General features: G+C 38.1%; 1 protein-coding gene across 1 annotated transcript in view; it reads right to left on the bottom strand.

The window, feature by feature from the left end:
* The window catches only part of LOC134679858 (zwei Ig domain protein zig-8-like), a 645,620-nt gene that overhangs the window by 84,154 nt on the left and 538,943 nt on the right, over positions 1 to 22,523 (bottom strand). The window contains exon 4 of the mRNA XM_063538769.1: positions 7,510 to 7,720. Coding sequence (XP_063394839.1) covers positions 7,510 to 7,720 — 211 coding nt within the window. The remainder of the gene's footprint in view (positions 1 to 7,509; positions 7,721 to 22,523) is intronic.

Here is a 22,523-nt window from a genome sequence, read left to right as displayed (position 1 = left end):
ATTATTCGAAAGTCAAAGATATATTTACATTTCTCGTCTTATTGCAAAGGAATTAGGTTCAACATGTAAACATATCTCTGACTTTCCTTGTCTTAGTACGCCGGCTATACTTTTCACCTCAGCGTCGGTGGAGATGTTTACGCGCAACTTTGCTCTTGGGGGGGAATATGGTATTGTTTTGGGAGTAATTAGGGGGAGGGGGTGATTAGAGGTCGCCGAGGTGATCTGGCGAGGAGCCAGACGTCTCCAAATGGCCATGAGAAACCAATCACGCCGGCAGTGACAGTTTGATGTATGCGCTGGGACTGGATACTGCGAATTGTTTCCGAGCTTTGATGGTTTATGTTGTTGACATTAAGGTAATTATGAATATGTAGTTGGAACTAAGGATGTTGTTTTCGATTAATAATAGTACCTATGTAATATTGCCGCCTCTTGTTTATAGCGTAAACTTAGTTTTATTTTAGGATCATTTGAAATTCGTGTAAAATATGTAGTAATGTGGGATATGAGAAACAAAGTTTATTTTACTCGGGGAAAGAGTAACAGTATGAGGGTTTCCTACAAGTGTTACTCTTGCCCCAGTATTTATCTTACCCCATCTGACCTTATGTTAAATAGATTTTCACCTAGTACCTACCTATGTACAGTCGACGACAAAGATATGTTTACACTTTTCGCCTTATTACAAAGGAGAAAGGAGTAAAATTGTAAACACATCTTTGACGTCGACTGTACCCGTAATAGCGGATGGGTTACAAGAAGCCCTGTGACGCACGCAAGATACTATTGAACTTATACAACTAAACAGATTATGCTTCAAGTTCCTGATCTAACATTGTTCATCTGCAATCTTACAATACCTTTGTCTTGGCGTCAGATTGAAACTTGGCATGCGGTTACAATTACAGCTACATATTACAAGATCAAAGTGACTTTAGAGTTGTAAACAGCCAACTTTGAAGCCGCGATTCATCTTATCTGCTAGACCGAAAGAAGAGTCAAAGAGTTTGAAACTATTTTAGGCAATTATTTTGGTGACACGTGATTTATTAAGATATTTAGAACGATTTTGAATTAATACTTTGTTATAGGCCAATTACTTGCATTTTGACATCGAAATTATGTAATATTGTTATCATTCAACCTTGCGTCTTGCCCGGACCAGTACGTGTACGAACAAGTACGAGCTAAATGCACACTCAAGTGACAATGACGAATGATATCAATAGATATTAATGCACGTTCAGTGGCGTAGCGTGAATTAATCTATAGCCGTGGGCGCTACGCCACTGTGTACGTTCGAAGTGGCCTCGGCAGGGTATTGGGGTCTTTTATGATAGGACCTTCGCTCACGCTGATCAATCGTGTATTTAATGGCATTTTGCTTGCACTTATTGGTGCATTGAGATACACACCAAGTCATGTCATAGTAGTATCAAAACCATAACAAATCGATTAATTTGAATCGGTCTCAAAGAGCTTGAACTTGAACAATTAATTTTGCGACACGTGACTTATGTTTAGGTCTCAAGAGTTAGGTTTTATGCAAATAGGCCTTACATTAAATGTAACTTGAATATGCGCAATTAGAGTTAGAGTGAATATTTAATATTATAATTCACAACAACCTTGACAAATTTTGTCATTAGACGAGGCACAAAAGGCTCATTAGTCGTACATTTTAGTATGGTAATGTCATACATACGAGTAATGTTTAAAAAATCAGTATAAAATTATTACTGTCAATTTTTGCATTTTATACTAGATAACAACAAGAACTCAATAATAACCCAAATTTTATGTGGCGATGCCATAAAGAACGAAATTATTACAATAAAATTAAAGTATGTAGGTACCTAAATAAAGTCAAAATTTGATATCTGTGGTAAGTTATTACTCATAAACTAAGGTTTGTGTAAATTCAAGAATATTCCACTTGTATTTGAAAATATTTGACTTTTCTTACGCACATTTTAAAATGCCATCTACAGTAATTATCCAAAAACAATAGATATTAAAATATTTTCATCTCATTTACATTCACCGCGAACGTGACGTAATTATAAATATTATACGCAGAAATATTGTAAGCACCGATATAGTATCTGTGCCGCATCGGCTGTGCCCTCCCCCCTCCCCCTTGAATGAAACGCAAATATTGTTCCGCCGGTTGCTAATGTGGTACGATACGCCCAAGCTGGGTATTCCGATCACTTACAGAGCTAAATGCTTCGTAAACCAATATAGACTGGTAACCATAAGGTGAATAAATTAGTAACCGCACTTGCTACTTAGCGACTGCGTAAATTATTTAATGGGGGTACAGCGCTTCTAGCGACAGCTTATAGAACTAAAGTGAACTATGTGTAACGGCAAATATTTATAGAAATCAAACGCTGGTACCGTTTAGTAGGTGTTTTGTAGTGCTTTATTGAATAAAAATACTCCTTTAGTCGAATTATTATTTTTGTAGCTAGATCTAGATATAATCAACCCTATCAATCTAGATAAAAATAAGACCCCTTTACCATCTTATTATTAAGGGGTCTTATTTTACAAGCTTTTATTTAGTTTCACCTGACCGTTGTGTGTCTGTCTGTCGGTCAGTAATCAAATCTTGCAAGTTAAATTTGATCCACTTTCCGGTTTCCGATTGAGCTGAAATTTTGTATGCATGTATAAATCGGATGACAATGCAATATTATGGTACCATCGAGCTGATCTGATGACGGAGACAGGAGGTGGCCATAGGAACTCTGTGATGAAACAACGCAACCTAATTGTGTTAGGGGTTTTTAGAATTGTCTCGATGAGTATTAGTTGTCTGTCGTAAGAAAAGTACAGTCAGCGATAAAAGCTTGTACCAAAAATGAAATTTTTGCCAATAACTTATTTGCTGGTTTAATTGAGAATGTAACTCGCTTGCGCATTTAGGTGGCGGTAACAACGCCCCAGGGCTGTCACTCGCTAAAATGTTACGGTTCTCGTAAAAATGTATGGCCCCGTTATTTATAGAAGCATGAATTGAAGGATGGGCTTAATGTGTCGAGTGGTTGTTTAATCTGTTATGTAATATATAGTATAACCAATCATACTTGAAGCGTTTTTGTACGTTCGCAAAGCCTAAGACTTAAATGACACTATTGGCTCGATTCGGAAAATTAATAATATTATTACTAGACTTCAACAAGTTACGATACGGATAATTTAAAGAGATTTGTAAGATAGATATGTCAAGTTTTCGCGATTCTGGAGGTCTGGAGGTGAACGATTTCGACAAGTTATGACTTAGATATCCAAGTCACGTCTAGTCGATATCTAATGTAGATCTAGTTGATCTCTAAATCGTCTCAAGATCTTGTGATTATCTCGATATCCGAATAGGCCTGCTTGTGTTGCATACAGTCAGATTATTGGCCTTTAACATATGCAGAGCATTTAAGCAAACATTTGTACATAGATAGGTAATTGCAATTTAATAAAAAGCTTGTAATAAAAAAATAGAAGATCAGGTAATTAATAAAATGTAAAGGGGCCCACTTATTAACAGTCCGCCGGACGGTATCGGCCTGTTAGTTAGAACAAAATTTTGACAGTTCCGAACAACTGACAGGCCGATACCGTCCGGCGGACTGTTAATCAGTGGGCCCCTTTAATTATTTAATAGACGACACACTCGCAAACACCTGTTTACATACTGTATCTTAATTTGGATACCACTGTAATACTATTTGAGAGAATATGATTCGATATTTGAATCAAAGGGTTTTAGTTACGTATTGTGCTAAATTACTAGACAGCTATCGAGACAGGTCAATACCCTCGAAGCCTATGCCATGAACGAATGGCGGCGGCATCAGCGGTTAGGTGTGCGGTGAACTATGAGAATAAACAAAATTTTAATTGCTACTTATAATGTTTTAGCATTCTATTAAATTTGAGGTTTTCTTTCAACTAGGTGATTGAAATATTTTATGGAACTCTTGTAAACCTTTGCATTTTAAGTTAAAAGAGGCTTAGTTAAGTGAATTTTCAATTTAAGTAAACAAAAATTTAAATATTCTGTTGCCCGACAAAATTAGCAGTCCTGAAATCGATTTTTCAATGGATATTTGTGTGACAAGTCTACTGTCTTTGATATGAATTATTTTTTACAAGCTTTTATTTAGTTTCACCTGACCGTTGTCTGTCTGTCTGTGTGTAATCAAATGTTGCAAGTTAAATTTGATCCACTTCCCGGTTTCCGATTGAGCTGAAATTTTGCATGCATGTATAAATCGGATGACAATGCAATATTATGGTACCATCGAACTGATCTGATGATGGAGACAGGAGGTGACCATAGGAACTCTGTGATGAAACAACGCAACCTAATTGTGTTAGGGGGTTTTAGAATTGTCTCGATGAGTATTATATAGTTGTCTGTCGTAAGAAAATTAAAGTCAGCGATAAAAGCTTGTACCAAAAATGAAATTTTTGCCAAAAACTTATTTTAGACAGGTGCTATGAAAAGTCACGCGACTTATTTTGGTTTCGACGAATATCATCTTGACTAAGCCTTCCTTTTAGACAGAAGGTCACGTTTTAGTTCGTGCATAATTTTAGGGCTCCGTACCCAAAGGGTAAAAGCGGGACCCTATTACTAAGACTCCGCTGTCCGTCTGTCCGTCTGTCCGTCCGTCCGTCCGTCTGTCTGTCACCAGGCTGTATCTCATGAACCGCCGTGACAGCTAGACAGCTGAAATTTTCACAGATGATGTATTTCTGTTGCCGCTATAACAACAAATACTAGAAAGTACGTAAACCTCGGTGGGCGAGTCCGACTCGCACTTGTCCGTTTCTTTTGCTACACAGCTAAATGTGTAATTGTACAGTTAGCAACCCTGTTCAGTGTTGAATGGAACAGCTGCGTTGGGCATTAGTAGCGATGTTCCGAATGAATGTATTGTCGTATTTAATGTCGCTAACTAAAATAAACCCTTTAGTACAGTCGCCATCAGATATATCGGAGCGGCCAAGGCGCTCACAAATATCTGAACACGCCTCTATTGTCAAGGCGTTAGAGCGCGTGTTCAGATAATGTGAACACCTTGTCCGCTGCGATATATCTGATGGCGACTGTACCTATTAGTACAGGTTAATATTTAAACTAGAGTACTTACCTAATTTACCTACAGTTACTTTTGAAACAGAAATATTTTCTATTATTGAGTGTCTATTTATTTATTTATTTATATAAGCCTATACGGTGTCCCACTGCTGGGCAAAGGCCTCCCCCCTTGATTTCCATTCGTCTAAGTGTCTATACGACCTTAAAAGCTGTGATAATCTTATCCAGTTTCCATATTATTGAGGTACCTACATATTTTAGGTGCATAATATTTTATTGGTAAAAAATAAAATACAAACAATTTTACCAAGAAATTATTATTTAAATAGAAAAAAACATATTGTATTAGGTATTAATTATAGGTTTCTCAGTGACCAAAATCAGAACCGTTACGTTTAGTTACCTACCTACAAATATTCAAAAATATTTGGGAAATAATTGCTCTATTTCGCTCATTTGCATTACTCATTTATCCCTAAACCAATTGCATGAAAATAACCAATATTGCCATTATCCGTATATCCGTAACCGACATATGGCGTCATTATTTCCATTAGGTTACAAAAGCATTGTCGCCGCGAATATTATCGCCAATAGAATTCGTTTTGTCGGCGTGGCGAACATTTCATGCATTTAAATTATTTGGCGCGCGACAGCGGAAGCGTTATTCAGATGATACAATTTGTTAAGCTTTTGATACTGTTATGGTACAGTCGCCATCAGATATATCGGAGCGGCCAAGGTGTCCGCAATATGACGACCGGTCTGGCCTAGTGGGTAGTGACCCTGCCTGCTAAGCCGATGGTCCTGGGTTCGAATCCCAGTAAGGGCATTTATTTGTGTGATGAACACTAATATTTGTTCCTGAGTCATGGGTGTTTTCTATGTATATAAGTATGTATTTATCTATATAAGTATATATCGCCGCCTAGCACCCATAGTACAAGCTTTGCTTCGTTTGGGGCTAGGTTGATCTGTGTAAGATGTCCCCAATATTTATTTATTTATTTATATCTGAACACGCACTCTAGCGCCCTGACAATAGAGTCGTGTTCAGATATTTGTGAGCACCTTGGCCGCTCCGATATATCTGATGGCGACTGTACAACACAGTTTATCTCTTAGGGCCACTTTCACCAATCCAGGGTTAGCCACTAAGGGCCCGATTCGGATTTTGAAATAGACATCTATTAGATATCGTTTAGACATCACAAGATACGATAAAGATATGTTTAAGATCTAACCTGTCAAATATTACATTTGCGCGATTCTCGAGATACTCTTGAACGATTTCCACAGGATATGACTTAGAGATCCAATTCAGATCTAATAGAATATCTTACTCTATCTAACGTAAAAGTGACATTGGTTGCCCAAATTGCGTTGCAAAAGAGAACTAGTTTATATCTAAACTATAACGTATCTAGAATGGATCTAGTACGTGTCGTCTCTTGTGAATATCTTGAAGTTCGAATACGGCAGTAACTTGGAGGTAACCGTTAAAACAGGGTTAAATTGTACTGGTAACTCCAGGTTTAACTAAACAGTTTAAGCTCGATGTCAAAAGACGCGCGCACCAATCAGCGAGCGTTTTGGAGGTTGCAAGTTGCATGTAGTATAGGTACATAATATAATATATTGCTAGCTATATTAGTTATCCTTATAAAGACACATGTTTGACATCGATTTAAATCTTTATCTTCACATGTCGTTAACCATATAAATTAAAAATTGAAATAAATGTCATAATTTTTATATGAAACAAAAAGTGACACTTAATGTATCACCACGATAACTAACGTATCTATTACACTTCGCTGACTCTGTTCAAGCGCTTTTTTAACAGCGCGATCGTATCAAAACAGTATCAAAACCTAAACAAATTCTAAAATCATAATACCTCTGCAGTTTTTGGGTCATTAGCAGGCTAGTTTAACTTTGTGGGAGCATTTGCAAGCAAATGTCTGTTTGTTTTTACACGGAGCACAATGGAACGTGCTGAACCGATTTGCAAATATAGGCTAATTATATCTTTGTTAGGCGCTACGTGTTGCCAAGCGTGGGTGGACTAAAAAGTTAACGGATTGGCGGTTGGTTTCATGTCAAAGGCCGGTCAAACTGGCCGATTTTGACTTTAAGATATGTCAAATACCTATTACGTCTCGATACGATATGGATTAGATAAGTCAGTGTCAAAAGTGACGTTTTTTCCTTATCTGGGGCCGTGCATGCAAAGGGGCGTCAATTTGTGTCAACCATAATATTTGCTCGGAGTAGGTAATGCTGAGCCGAACGGAGGCGACGAGTTACGCACCCCTGCACCCTGGTACAACATGTCAGTTTTTGAACTTTCCAAAACTAGCCTTACGCTCTACAAAATAAGGTGCAAAACTCACCAACAACGTGCAGCGTCACGAAGAAGGACCGCACAGGCTGCGTCGACACCTGACACTCGTAGACGCCAGCGTCGCGTTGCTGAGCCCATTTGATGTGTAGCGTCCAGTCGTCGGTCTGCGGCGAGTGGGTAGCTTGGAACCGTTGGTCGGAGGTGTACGTGTAGCCGCCGACGGTCAGGATGTGGAGATCCCGGTGACGGATCCAGGATACCTGGGGACAAAAGATTTAAATGTTTGAGTGAGGTTGCTGGGAGGGTTATGGATCACAACTGTACACAAAGATTTATCTTGTATGAACAAGTTTATGTGGGAACGTATAAATAAATACTTCATCTATGTACACACATGTAGTTAACAAACCCTATGAATCCTATGATGCATTCAAAAACCGCAAATTACGGCTGGCATTAACATTAATTATTATGTTTGAACAGTTTTCTTATCTGTGCAAATGATGTTATTACGTCTGTGAAAAAAATATTATAACATAAAATTTTATTTTATAATGAATTTAGAAACATTTCTGAAAAACAAAGTAACTTGTTGGATAAATCAATGTACATGTAACTGTACACAGTTAGGCATTAAAAGACTCGTGTGATCTTATTATAAACTCACATTCGTGTTTTAATGTTTTTTAGTATCATGCTGACTGCGCCAGTCATATAAATGCTGCGAGTCAAAGCATACTTAATAATTGGCATAATTATATCACCGTGTGCCTCTTAAAAATCCGAATTTATAATGTCAGTAACTTTAATGTGCATTTTAGAGGGACTGGGTAGAGTGAGTAAAAGACTCCGTTGACTGGTAATCTTAGACCGGTTTATTCAATCATACCTAGGCGTTTGATACATCCTCTTATCTTTACATCACAAGTCTAATCTGCGGCTATACAGACATTATCTTAACTACTACAGCGTGTGCTCCAACCTATACTAAGTTATCGACACGCGCTGATTATATTATGCTGACCGCCATATTAGGGCATTTATTTGTGTGATGAACACTAATATTTGTTCCTGAGTCATGGGTGTTTTCTATGTATATAAGTATGTATTTATCTATATAAGTATATATATCGTCGCCTAGCACCCATAGTACAAGCTTTGCTTAGTTTGGGGCTAGGTTGATCTGTGTAAGATGTCCCCAATATTTATTTATTTATTTATTTATTTATTTATTTATTTATATGCATAAATGTATTAAAAAAGTTTAATATTATTAAATATACCAAGAGAAACCCATAAAACTATGGCACTTAATCAAGCTGTAAATAAACTATGACCAGCACTGCTTAATATACCGATAAGCTCCAAGCATAAACCATGGCATGTTTGCCGTGATAAGGTCAGGCTTGCGTTTGACTTGGATCTAGGTCACCTGCTAGTCTTTAACATACGCGTGAGCAAACCCTGATACATAACTCGCAGGTAGCTGCTCATAAAGTTCAATGAAACTTTGTGAAAAGACCAGTTTATCTTTGCCTTTAAATTTTACAGTATGAGATAAGTGCATATTTAACTTAGAAAACCTTCTGGAAGAGCCTAGGAGACCCGTTTCTCAAAAGCTTGTAACCTGCAATACAAGCGGATGTCACTTTTTGGCAGCTTTTGCTTTTGAGAAACGGGAAATCTTTGATCTCAGTTTGGAGCAACCGTTTTTATTTAGCAAAAAAATGATGATGGCAGATGTCATGAACTGTCGTTTCTGATATTTCCGGATCAATACGATCTTCAAACATGCAAAAAAGAGCTTAAAGGCTGGCAACGCACTTGTAACTACTCTGGTGTTGCCGATGTTCAGGGTATTTTTTTTATACCACATCGGTGGCCAACAAGCATATAGCTCACCTGATGGTAAGCCTATGGACGCCTGCAACTCCAGAGGTGTTACATGCGCGTTGCCAACCTGTACAATCTTTTTTTGAAGAACCCCATACTGTAGTCAACCCTCGGGGAAACCTCGGAAAGGAGCTCATTCCACAGCCTTAATTGCTTATCATCAAGCTGTTCATCTGCTTGTTTTACGACGAGACACTTTCACTGATTTTTTAAACTATATATACAATACTTGTCGCTTACGTGCATGTTATACTTAGTCACGAAATTACCAATTTTCTTTACGATATTCCTAGGGCGAGTGTGCTTTGCACTAAACAGTTGTCTTCATTCAAGTTCCCATTATTTGGAATCGGGTCTTCTTACATAGTTGCCACAAAAAATTTTTTTCTTGGGTGGGCTATTCTGGAAATGGGGCTTGCTTGAGGTCTCGTTCTATTTCAGACCACCAGGACGCTGGTTTCTGCATTTGACTCAATATTGTTCCGGTAGATTTAACGCAATTTGTACGAGCAATGAGCACGCTTTTGCTGCGTCTTTTAACATGTCCGTACCATAAACGGAAATAGATTTCATATAATAAAGAAAAAGTGACTAAGTACTGCAGCCGGGTTTGGTGATTGTCTCGACGATTGGCTTTGACTCAGCGGTTGTTGTTGTGAATAGCCGCAGCAATCGGTAATGGGGTGATATCTTAATGAACCGATCAATCGTGGGACCGGGCCGGTGCCGTGACGGTTGCCGGTGCAACGCACGCCATCGGCCCACCAACCGTTTGGAACAGTTCAGTTATGATAGAGTATGTAAACACTTCATTGGAAGGTTTAGGTGTATAATTTGTTAACCAGTACGAAACCGGGGCCGGTCGCTAGTTAATACTAAAACAAAATTTCTGGAATGAATGTTAAGAATAATTACGATTAGATACCTTTTAACGCTCAAATAAAATACATTATTCTATATAAAAAAGCAAACCTAGAAAGAGACTTCAAATTTGAAGTTTTTATCAACTCACCAAAAAAATAAGCACTGAATCCCCTTTAAATTGAGTTCTGAAGGCTTTTTATTCATTGAATCAAGCAATCAGTCACCGCCGATCGACTTTCTATAAATACGAGTAGAACAGCTGTCGCTCTTTTTCAAAATGGCGTATCGCCGTGGAATTCGGATGGAGATACAGCTTTTTAGTTTCATGTGGGAGGATAATTTCATCCCGCGGGTACAGCATTTACAATTCCTGGCTGTATTGCGTTATTGTGTATTATTTGGCAGTTGGAAACCTAGTTTTGGCGGTCTGCGTGTTTCTGTTGAATCAACGCTGATAAAGGGCATAAGGCAAGGATAAAGGCGGGTAAGGGCTCCCATAGAACAAACGTGATTTTTTGTCGTTTTTTGCGTAATGGTACGGAACCTTTCGTGCGCGAGTCCGACTTGCCGGTTTTTTATTTTATTTCAATCCGATTTGTGTGGTTAAAAATAACTGCATCTAAATATCTTTTTCTAATATTTATCTGGTGTTTTATTTCATGCACAGTGTGAAATAATTTATTTTAAGTAGAGAAAAGTACCCAATTGTCTCATAATATTTATAAAAAAATCTAGCCTAAACCAAGCGGATTCTAATCTCTTTTGGGATGAAAACGATGAGGCATTAAGGAGCATAAGAAAGTATTCTTTCCTAATATAATGAAGAAAATCACTCATAATGCGTTGATAGCTGTTGCCTAAGAAGTGATTGATGTATGTTACATAGGCTATAAGATTTAGGTTGTAGTTTCTCTTTTATGTTTCCAAATACATATAAAATATTGGAGAAACAATAGCTTACGATTTTGGTTCAGTCTAAAATTAAGACAGGATCGTTAGAACATATATTAATAATACTTGTTCTTTTGAAGATCATTATAACTAAATCCCGTTTGTGTTGCAATTAATTGAAAATCGGGGTTCGCAATAATCTTATCCTAACTCTTTGTAATTACAAATGTCATTTAAAGCTTGGTTCGACTTTATGACCCTCTCGTCCGACAGACGAGATTGTCGGACCACGCGGCGGAGGGAATAATGCTGGCCATACTCACTAAGGTACCTATGTCTGCTGCGCAGATTTGCCAACTGCACAGGTATAGTTGAATTTGTTTAAGCTGACCGTTTAGGACTATGAGAACTCATAGTCGACCGAAACGTAGCTAAGGTCTACGTTTTGACTCAGGCATTTTTCTTTTGTATGTCCGGATGTTCTCCTCTACAGGTCACAATTTTCAACCGATTCTCGTGAAATTTTGTGACCATATATTATACGTGTACACTGAGAGAAAAATCATCACCAGGAATTAAAAATCAGTTCTGTACTGGGGGAAAAAATGAATTTTTAGTAATAATTATGGACGTTTCACTATTTCTGTAAAGTTTATTTATTTCTACAAACAGCTCAGTAATCCCAAATATAATTTCAACAAACAGATAATAGAAATTGCAAGAACTAATAGAAATTGCAAAAGTCAATTTGTTCCTATTAGTTAACTCTCCTTGTCCCCGGATTAAGTTTATATTTGTAATTCTAAGTGTATTTTTGTTGTACTTTTCTCTCAGTGTATGGCCAGCTTGAGGTGGTAGCTTGGTAAACCATCGCAGACCTCCCGGTTACACGCCATATGGATTTCCAATCTCCATATCGTTTCAAATTCGTTCTTAAATATTAGAGGAGCGCTCGCTGCGCTCCGATGAGCATTTGTTTGAGAGAATACTGTAACTCAATTTGAACCCGATTCGATGTACCTACTACCTGCGTAAAATACCGTAAAAAATTACCCTATAAAGTAAAACTGATGTCATATAGTAAAGAAAAAGCCCTTTAGTGGCGGAGGCACAGAATAAATAATAGTAATAAGTACAGAAGACTCACTCTCTAACAAAACGCGTCTGTTACGATCAGCACAGATATGGCCGCTAGGTGGCGACGGCGCCACGCGCGGCTTATGGCAAACCCCAAAATTGGGGCCGAACGGATGCACTTTTAGCTACCTGTAGCAAAGCGACGAAATCGCGGAGTGAGACACGCCTGGCGGAGGCCAGACACGAAACGGCGCATTCAGCTACGCGGCTAACGTCCTGGGTCCCTAGGCTACTCTGTCACGGCAGTAGCCGTCACAATTTCTAGAATATACGAAATCTTGAACGACTAGGCATCTTTGACCATATCTAAAGGGACCCACTGATTACCAGTTCGCCGGACGATATTAGCCTGTCAATTAAAAGCAAAAGGTGACAGTTTCGAACAACTGACAGGCTGATATCGTCCGATGAACTGGTAATCTGTGGGCCCCTTAAGGGCGAGCACGTACGTGCTTGCACCTCCTGTAAATCTGCTCCTGTTTTTGAATTTATTCTTCAGCTTATCCCACCAAAACTTGCCAAGACAAATTCAATTTTAAATGGTCACTATAGGATTTAAAACACAATGCAAGTTCTCCTTATAAGCGTGTTAGTTGGCAAAACGTGATTCTAATTGCACACACATAAATGATGTAGCAAAATTTTTCATTTATATCTCTTTCTGGAAATTATACAAAAGGTTAATGGTATATAAATAATCATACAAAAGTAACTTAAATATATCTAAATATTAAAATATTTTTATCTAAAAGACCTCCGCGGGCTGTACTGGGTGCAAAGTTGCCCATGATACTTGCCGCATTGCCACGTTGGATAGCGATGGCCGGCCTTTGCACCAGGTACGAACCCGCGCGAGACCCCCAACACCCTGTTACCTCGAAGGCGAGTGGCACAAAATAATAATTCGCCTCAAGGTCGGAGTATTTTATGCGCTTTCAACGCTGCCAGCTCTGCCGCAGCGCCTGCTGTAGTTATAAATTAGTCACTTAATTAGGCCATTAAAACCACAAATAAAGTAAAGCTATACCTTCAATAAATCACAAATATCACAATGAAGCACCCAAGCCAAGCAGTACATTAACAAAATACGAGGGTTTTAATTGCGCTGATTACCGTTCTACCTTCGTCCCCAGAGTCTTTGTTCCAAAGTTATTAATATCATCACAAGTGTATTTAAATATTCACAACACAAAACATTCCCAGCGTAAAGCCGTCAAAGGGCCAAGGGACAGGGCTTAGTATAAGCCTCGAAGTGAAGGGACGATGAAAAGCTTTTTTATTTTACACGAAATATACTGGTAGAATGGAGAATTATTAAAGTATGAGGTCAACGGTGATGAGGCCCACATTTTTCAAAGCATTGGAATAGTTTCCTATAAATCAGACAACGTACTTAGCGCGATGGGAGAAATAATAAATAGCCATAAATATTTTTTAATGGGGCGGGCGTTAACTAGATTAGATCTACGAGTATGCTTTTGATTTTTTCTATCGAGCGAAAGTTGCTTAATCAAGTTTCAAATCGATAAAAAGTTACTAGATAAACTTTCTCGGAGAAACTAGAGAAAGTTCTAAAATTACTTTTCATAATTTTTCGCGAAAAAATGTTAACTAACCTTCGCTTCGCCGATGATATAGTCCTTTTTTCCTCAACGGCATCCGAGCTACATCTTATGCTAGAAGATCTTAGCAACGCAAGCCTCGAGGTTGGACTGAAGATGAATATGTCAAAGACCAAAGTCATGTCCAACAGCACAAAACGTAAGATTGAGGTAAACGGAAAACACATTGCATATGTCCATGAATACCTTTATTTGGGCCAAATAGTCTCTTTCCAGGCGCGACAAGAAAAAGAGGTCGATAGACGGACCGAGAACGCCTGGAAGAGCTATTGGTCCATGAAACATCTCATGAAAGGAGACCTACCTCTGTCACTCAAACGTAGGCTCATGGACATGTGCATACTTCCAATCCTCACTTACGGTGCTCAGACTTGGTCTTTGACGGAAGCTCAGAAGTCCAAACTCGGGGTTTGCCAGAGAGCTATGGAGCGCAGCACATTAGGTGTGAAACTAAGGGATCGCATCCGGAACACCACGCTGCGCTCTAAAACTCAGATAATAGATGTAGCTCGAAAAGCGGCCAAGCTAAAGTGGGATTGGGCTGGTCATGTCTGCCGCATGCCGAACGACTTGTGGGCCAAGTTAACCACAGAGTGGGTGCCCCACGAGTCAAACCGGGGATCCGGCAGATCTCGTCGGCGATGGCGGGATAACTTGGACTCCTTTTTAAAAGACTGGCCAGATATAGCTCATAACCGGGACGAGTGGAAGGCGAGGGGGGAGGCCTTTGCCCAGCAGTGGGTCACAACAGGCTCATAATAATAATAATAAATGTCTGAAGCTACTGCACCACAGTTGTTTTTCGGTCAACAAAACCGTAGCGAGGAATTCTGCCATGAAATCCAAAGGTTTTCTAAAGGAATCTTGTGACCAAGATTGAGACGCTATGGGCTGGTTATGAAGGCACGGGGGGTTATGTTATACTAGTTTTGAGTTAAAAAAAGACAATAATGGGGTGATCTAAAACGCCGCCGTTGGTTTCAATTGAGTGATTTGCATAGCAATAGAACCTCAAAAGGGGCATTAAAGCGTTTGTACAGAGATCAAAGATATTAAAACATTTTGTACCTTATTCCCCGACGATAAAGTTGAGAATATTAGGCAGTATTATAAGTTTTAGTATAAAACGTGCCAAAGCAAAAATAAAGGATAATTCAAGTGCTTTTACGATGTTGTTAGCTGCACCTTATTTTAAATTATTGCTTGCTGAAAATTATAGTCTTTGATCGGCTTCTACTGATATTTTGTTTTTACAATCATTAGTTGAATATCAATTCATTGAATTATTTTTTGGAATATTTTTCTTACTATACAATGCGAATACTGTCTTTTCAAGACCCAGCGCATACCTATACATACAAGCACCCTCCCGAAGGCACCAAATTTTGATAGGTATTTTTAATTTTTAGTTTTAGTTATTTTAATTGTAGTTAGTTTTAGTTTTATATTCCTGTTTATGTCTTTTAGTAATTTATATTAATAAATACATTTAAGGCATAATTAAGGTCCATCGATGCACAGTTAACAGCGTGGGCGATGGTACCTATGATTATACATACACAGAGAAATTATAAGAACGACTTTTTAGCATGATGAAGAAAAATAAAGTTAAGATTATTAGCGCGACGTTTTGTTGCATGCATCAGAATGTTTACACCATTCCTTAGAATTTTTAATTAAAGAACGTCTGTGTTTTTATTTACAACGCTTTGCGGCGAGTCTCTGCATAAATTAAAGTAAATATGAACTTGAGATCATGAAGAATACTTTATGGGTGGAAAATGTTTATTTTTATCATTTACTCGCCCAACTTAAGTGAGTGTACATTGCATGGAATTTACTTAGGTCGGCTTTGTTTTTAATTTTCTCCGCCATGTTTATTTTCTGGGAGTATAATACTTTCTCGACCTTGACAAGCTGAGATGGTCTAAAAAAATTGAAGAGTGGCGAGCGTAAAATTACGCACTGGTTAAATTAGACAGGATAAGCGTCCTGACCTTGTAGAGATTACCCTAGTAACTACCAGGACGAGAGTAGATTTTTTATAAAGATGATAGGTGGTGGCCAAGTTTGTACCCCGTCCTCCCCAACTAGCACATTTCTTATTGCTTCCCGGACTAGAAATGCTTAGAAAATTATTCAAGGAACATATACGATGATGCTCATAGCTTAATAAAAAAAATGGGTTATGTATGACTACAACTGCATTGGTCTTGCGGCGTCGTTGTTTCCACCACATCAGTGTTGCTCGAAGGTTTCTATAGTTTTATTCCTCTGAATACTAAAATGAGCTTCAAAATGCAACGCATATGCATAAACATAATGCGTATTTGTCATGTATCGGTATAATGTCCGTCGGACACAGCGACGCGGCGCGATTCGCCAATCACTTTATTTCGGTTCAGTGGCTCGTCGATCGGAGCGGCAGATTGATGCCACGCAGTCGCTGGTAAATTGTCTCGTTTAGGTACTATGCAAAATCACTGTATATTCCTAGTTATTGGGCTCGATGATACTGCGTTCGTGTCGTCAGCAAAAACTACCAATTTCATTTCCTTCTTTACAAAGATAAGAAATAAATCATTTGAATATTCAATTATAAAAATTTTATATAAAAACAATATGGGCCCCAAAGCAGTTCCTTGAGGAACACTTTTTATATCATCATCATTCAATTTAAGATTTGGGCTCATAAATTTGAAACCTTGGACGATTCGAAGCCAGCCCTTTAGTGTCCTGGTACGACACGGCCCCTACATGTTCCTTTACTTGGCTCATATAACTTATCTTGGTTACCTCTTTTTAATGCTGATGCATTTTGAAAAAAGAACTAGAACAGGGTCACCAATTGCTTCAAAATTTGCGGAATAGAAATTGTTGGAAAAAATATCGTATCGTAGTGTACTAATAATTGATAATATGCTTGAACAGCTTGACAATTAACTTTATTTTTATTTATATGGTTGTTTACTAGAGGTAGTGCAAGTGTTATTTTACATTTCAATCTTCTATGAAATGATGACGAATAACACTTGCACCGCGTATGCTATAAAAATCGTTGCAGACTTTTCTTGGTCTAACTCTACTTCCCAGAAGCTCTAATCAGAGTTCTTAGCCTGTCTGATTTGGTTTCGTACGGTTAACATTCTTGCCTTCTTGAGAACCCTTTGATCACTGTGAACATTATCTAATGATAACAGCACACGTTTCATTTACCTATCTAATAACATTGTTCCAAATCAGACGCAATTACGTCTGTACATAATGTAATCATCTCTCGTTACAATTACGGAGGCATTGAAGTGATTTTCTCCGCAAAGGGGAGGAGAGGGTTTGTTGTAACAGTTTTTGGAAAAAGGCCTGTATTAATAAACTGAAATAAATGTCATATACTGAGAAAAAGTGACCAAGGCCTTAGTAAAAGGCCAAGGCCAAGGTTTTCTTAGTATTTGACATTTATTTCAGTTTATAAATTATATAGGTAGTAGTGTTTCTAGTTGGTAAAAACAAATTAAAATATTTTCTGAAAAATTATTTAATTTGTTCAAATACTTCTAATAGTAAGAACTAAAAGTAAGGCCTGTATTAAGTAAAATATGTATAATTTTATCATTCTGAGTATGTGGGTTTATAAGTATTTATCTAAGCACTGATTCCGATTACAAAATAATTTTAAATGTTTACGCATCCTTTACATCAGACACTTTTTGAAAAACTGGGAGTTGTTACAACTTAACCTGTAATTTTTTATCAATACCTGGTCAAAACAGAGCTCGTATGCACATCCACTCGCTTCGATGTCTAGCAGGGCAATGGCGATGTTTACGTTATTCCTCGAGTTATACGAGTCATTCAGCAAAAAAAAGAATTAAAATGTTTTTAATTCCCCGTCAAAATTAAGCGTAATTACTTACCCCTGTTACATTAAGCCCCCGGCTCCCCTATTATGTAATTAGGCCAATTATAATATAGGCAGTATTATGTTTCTAATCAAACGAATTCTCCCGTTCCCATAACGTCATGATCAAAGTACACATACAATTATTTACCATGTAACGTTAAGGTACATATTTATTCAGTAGCTGTTTGGTAGACCAAATTACGAATGTGTATGAGAAAACTATACATAACTAGTACATGTAATATGAATGTAATATGAATAAAGATTATTCTTGCTACATATCTCGTTGTTTTAAGTTAACCGGGATTGTAAGCTCCTGGGACTTATGAGGATATCTTAATGTAGGAGTTCAGAGAAAACAGGCTCTTCTTCCGAAATATCATAATCAGATATTCACTGCTAGGTACCTAGGGCCCGATTCGGATTTTGAAATAGACATCTTTTAGATATCTTTTAGACATCACCAAGATACGATAACGATATGTTTAAGATCTAACCTGTCAAATTTGACATTTGCGCGATTCTGGAGATACTCTTGAACGATTTCCTCAGGATATGACTTAGAGATCCAATTCACATCTAATAGATATTTTACGCTATCTAACGTAAAAGTGACATTGGTTGCCCGGATTGCGCTGCAAAAGAGAACTAGTTGATATCTAAACTATAACGTATCTAGAATGGATCTAGTACGTGTCGTCTCTTGTGAATATCTTGAAGTTCGAATACGGCAGCTAAAATCGATTAATTACAGTAGATATATTAGATAATACGCGCTTTATGCACACCCTTTTGACGATAAATAACTACCTATTTAACAAATAATATCTGGGAGACCGAGCTTTGCTCGGATATATAATATAATAATGCAGCCTATATACATCCCACTGCTGGGCACAGGCCTCCTCTCATGCGTGAGAGGGCTTGGGCTATAGTCCCCACGCTAGCCCAATGAGGATTGGGGACTGCACATACACCTTTAAATTGGTACGAGCCAGGATTTGAACCCGCGACTTCCGGATTGAAAGTCGGACGTCATATCCACTCGGCCACCACCGCTTCGCTTTGCTCGGATAACATATTTAAAAACTCAAAAATGCACGTTTCCCCAGAGATAATACCTCGTTAGATCAATTTTTCGCCCCCAAAAACCCTAATAAATAGCAAATTTCATTGAAATCGTTAGAGCCGTTAGAGATCCCCGAAATATATAAATAAATATACAAGAATTGCCTTTAAAGGTATAATAAGATACTCAAAAGCTGAACACTGAAGATCATACGAAAGATTTCATAACACCAGATAACATTTCAATATTCAACTCAGCATTTAGCATGTATTAATATAAGCTGCGCTGTCCATTCACAATGTAAATACGAGAACAAGACTCCCTTTACATTCGATACAGACGCTCCATTACAAAATGGACTCTAGATAGAAGCATCAGAGTCCATTTCGGGTTGATGTGTAAAGGATTTCATGACGATTTTGTAAAGCAATGGAGCTCATTTGGCGTCGAGATGGTGCGGGTATCAAATATGAATGCAATGGATGGAGTCTGTGCTTTTCATGCAGCGTCGAACTCGCCAGGGGCTTTCATTTTGGTCTTAAAATTATACTAGGAGCTTCAGTACGTTTTTTGGCGAAGGCAGAGGCAAAATTTATAGTTGTTTACTGAGTTGTGCTAATGAAGAGTAGAACAGAATATTTACTTAATTAATTACTGCTGTGGCGCAACGACCCGAAGTGGATCTTCGCCTCTGATACCAAAGCCGCCATGCTTCTCTGTCCAAAGCCGTGTCTGTCCAGTCGTCGGTGCCGAGTTCGCTAGTCTATTCGCACTTCATCTCTCCTACGGTAGCTAGGTACGAGGACACCTTTTCTCATCTGTGCCCGGTGGGAACAACGGGAATAAACCATTCTTAGCCAGTCATACAAAAACAAATGTAAACTAAGTAATACGTAAGTAAGTATACAATTTCAAATACCAGTTGTATTTATTAACTGTATCGTATTCTGAAATATTCATGAGTTTACAGATGAAAGCTGGAGTACTGAGAATACGGGTTTGAAAAGGAGATCGAAAGTAAACACAAATGGAATAATAATTTATTATGAATATTATTCTCAAATTATATAGTTATACTAACTTAATGATATTAGGACTGTGTTTATACTCAAAGGACAATCACAATTACTCTTAAAAATTAAATATTATAATCCGTTTTTATAGTTTTATTTCATGAACGTAATATAAATCATTATTTTTAATATCATTCATCATTCGCTTGCCCTTGTCCCATTCACTTGGGGTCGGCGCAGCATGTCTTTTTCTTCCATAGGTACCTCTCTGTCGCCGGTCATCATCATTCATTTTTAATATCATAACTTAATGCAAATGTGTTTTGAATGAATGTTTATTTATTTCCCCACAAGATAATTTCAGTTGGCGCCACAATTGTCCTCATTCCAAAATGTGTAATTGAATAATTACATTATATTTTTAATAACACTCCACTTGAATATTCAGGAAAGAATTTTATAATTATTATTTCGCGAATTAGCAAAGCAATATTTTTATTTTAACGAAGTAATATTTCCGCCAAGAAACGCCCGATTCTAGTTACTAATTAATTTTAGAACAGAAAACCTTTTGACTGTTAAACAAATCGAACTATTTATCGATTTTATGTTTGAAAATATTGCTACAAAATACTTTAAGCCTTATTGTTCCGCATTTCATTCATGTATTCCATATTCGGAACACCAAATATTGCCTTTCTGCACCAAACACAGTAAAATCGCATTGTTTGGGCGGCATCGCATGATTCGCTTTGCGATATACATAACTGACTGGAAATAATCCGATTGTGCTGTTTTGAATAGGCTAAACTTTTAAGGGTGAAAATTAATATTTTATTCAGGTATGGAAAAAAGCAGGTCTATTCAATCCAGAGTTTGTGATCAACAAGGCTTCGTCAACAACAAAAATAAGTCGGCTACAGGCTTCGTCACCGACATAATAAATGATGTATTACTTACGCAACGGGCTCTGTCATGTTCTCTTTGATTTTAAACTTAATTATTGTCGTCGTGTTGTGTTAAATGCCAGCTGTAGGTATTTACGTTATTATTTCATGAAACAATAACTAGTAATATCATATACATTATATTAGCCAGAGGACGTCCATTGCTGGACATAGGCCTATAATATAAACAAAAGACCTAAAATATAATATAAACAAAAATAAATAAAGCCTAAACGTAAATATCTTTTTCAAAACTAAAAAAACCGGGCAAGTGCGAGTCGGACTCGCGCACCAAGGGTTCCGTACCATAATGCAAAAAAATAAATAAAAAAAAAAGTAAAAAAAAACGGTCACCCATCCAAGTACTGACCACTCCCGACGTTGCTTAACTTTGGTCAAAAATCACGTTTGTTGTATGGGAGCCCCATTTAAATCTTAATTTTATTCTGTTTTTAGTATTTGTTGTTATAGCGGCAACAGAAATACATCATCTGTGAAAATTTCAACAGTCTAGCTATCACGGTTCGTGAGATACAGCCTGGTGACAGACGGACGGACGGACGGACGGACGGACGGACAGCGAAGTCTTAGTAATAGGGTCCCGTTTTACCCTTTGGATACGGAACCCTAAAAACTACAACTAAAATTATAAATAAAAAACTGGCTACAGCTCGGTGCCTTGTGGCTGGGTGCCAAGAAGGCTGGCGGCATTCCCGCGCTGAACGGCAATGCCAATGCGTTGCGCGAGACAGGAGCCAGTCCTCTTGTTACCCGTCGCCTCCACGAAGCGCTTCGTCAGCTCTCTGAATAGGCCCCATGCATGAACTATGGGGGGCAGCATAGGAGCCGTCAGATTTTTGGCACGAGGCGTAAATGTGTCGTTTATGCGTCCGATGTAGCCCACAAGATGGCAGAACCTATTATGCTCAGGAAAATGTACCGACGAGAACGGTAGATGGTTGCACTTGCTTTAGAATGTACATGTGCACATATGTTTCCGATTCAGGCCACAAGATGGTAGACCCTTCAACGCGCACGGTCCCTATATGCTGTGGGCGCCAGGTCCCCAAAGTTAAATTGAATATCGAACGTGGCGTCAAATTCCTCAACAGCCGGAGACAGCCCGTTATCCGTAACCATAACTCCAATAAACCTAAAATAACCTAAAAGACGATGTTTGAGGTCACATAGCTCGCTCTCACTTATCATCTTGGCTTGAAAGCAGCAATAAAGATTAGGGTAGGGGGCGCCGTAATCGTCTGATGGATATTTTTGTAAATGAAAGCGAAAAGAGCCACAATTGGGTCCGATAGAGGCTGCGGAGATAGCGCGGAGCCGTGTTTGAATTGGTGCTACTTGCAAGTTGATTAGCAAGTACTGTCTTCTTGTACAGACAGCACAACTCATATCGCGATTGCTAAGGGACGCAAAAGTTAGCTAAAACGATTTAATTAGTTTATTTCAAGTAAACACACTTCCTATTTTTTTTTGTCGTATATGACATTTATTTCGGTTTATACTTAGTTAGCTTTATGTCTCTTAACTTTGCGATGGCTACAGGAAATATGCGAAAGTGTTAACCCTTCAGTCCGTAGCGGCAAAATATTTACAATCATTTTTAAATAAACAATAAACGCATCTCTATAATAAGACTACGGTAGAATACGGTTCAAAATCCATTCCATTATGCGCAAAAGAGCCGCTTCTAAGTTTGCGTGTGTACCTA

Source organism: Cydia fagiglandana, chromosome 3 (genome assembly GCF_963556715.1).
Source record: "Cydia fagiglandana chromosome 3, ilCydFagi1.1, whole genome shotgun sequence".
NCBI classification, from domain to species: domain Eukaryota; kingdom Metazoa; phylum Arthropoda; class Insecta; order Lepidoptera; family Tortricidae; genus Cydia; species Cydia fagiglandana.
Note: the sequence above shows the minus strand (reverse complement) of the source record. Positions and strands in the feature narration are given on the sequence as shown.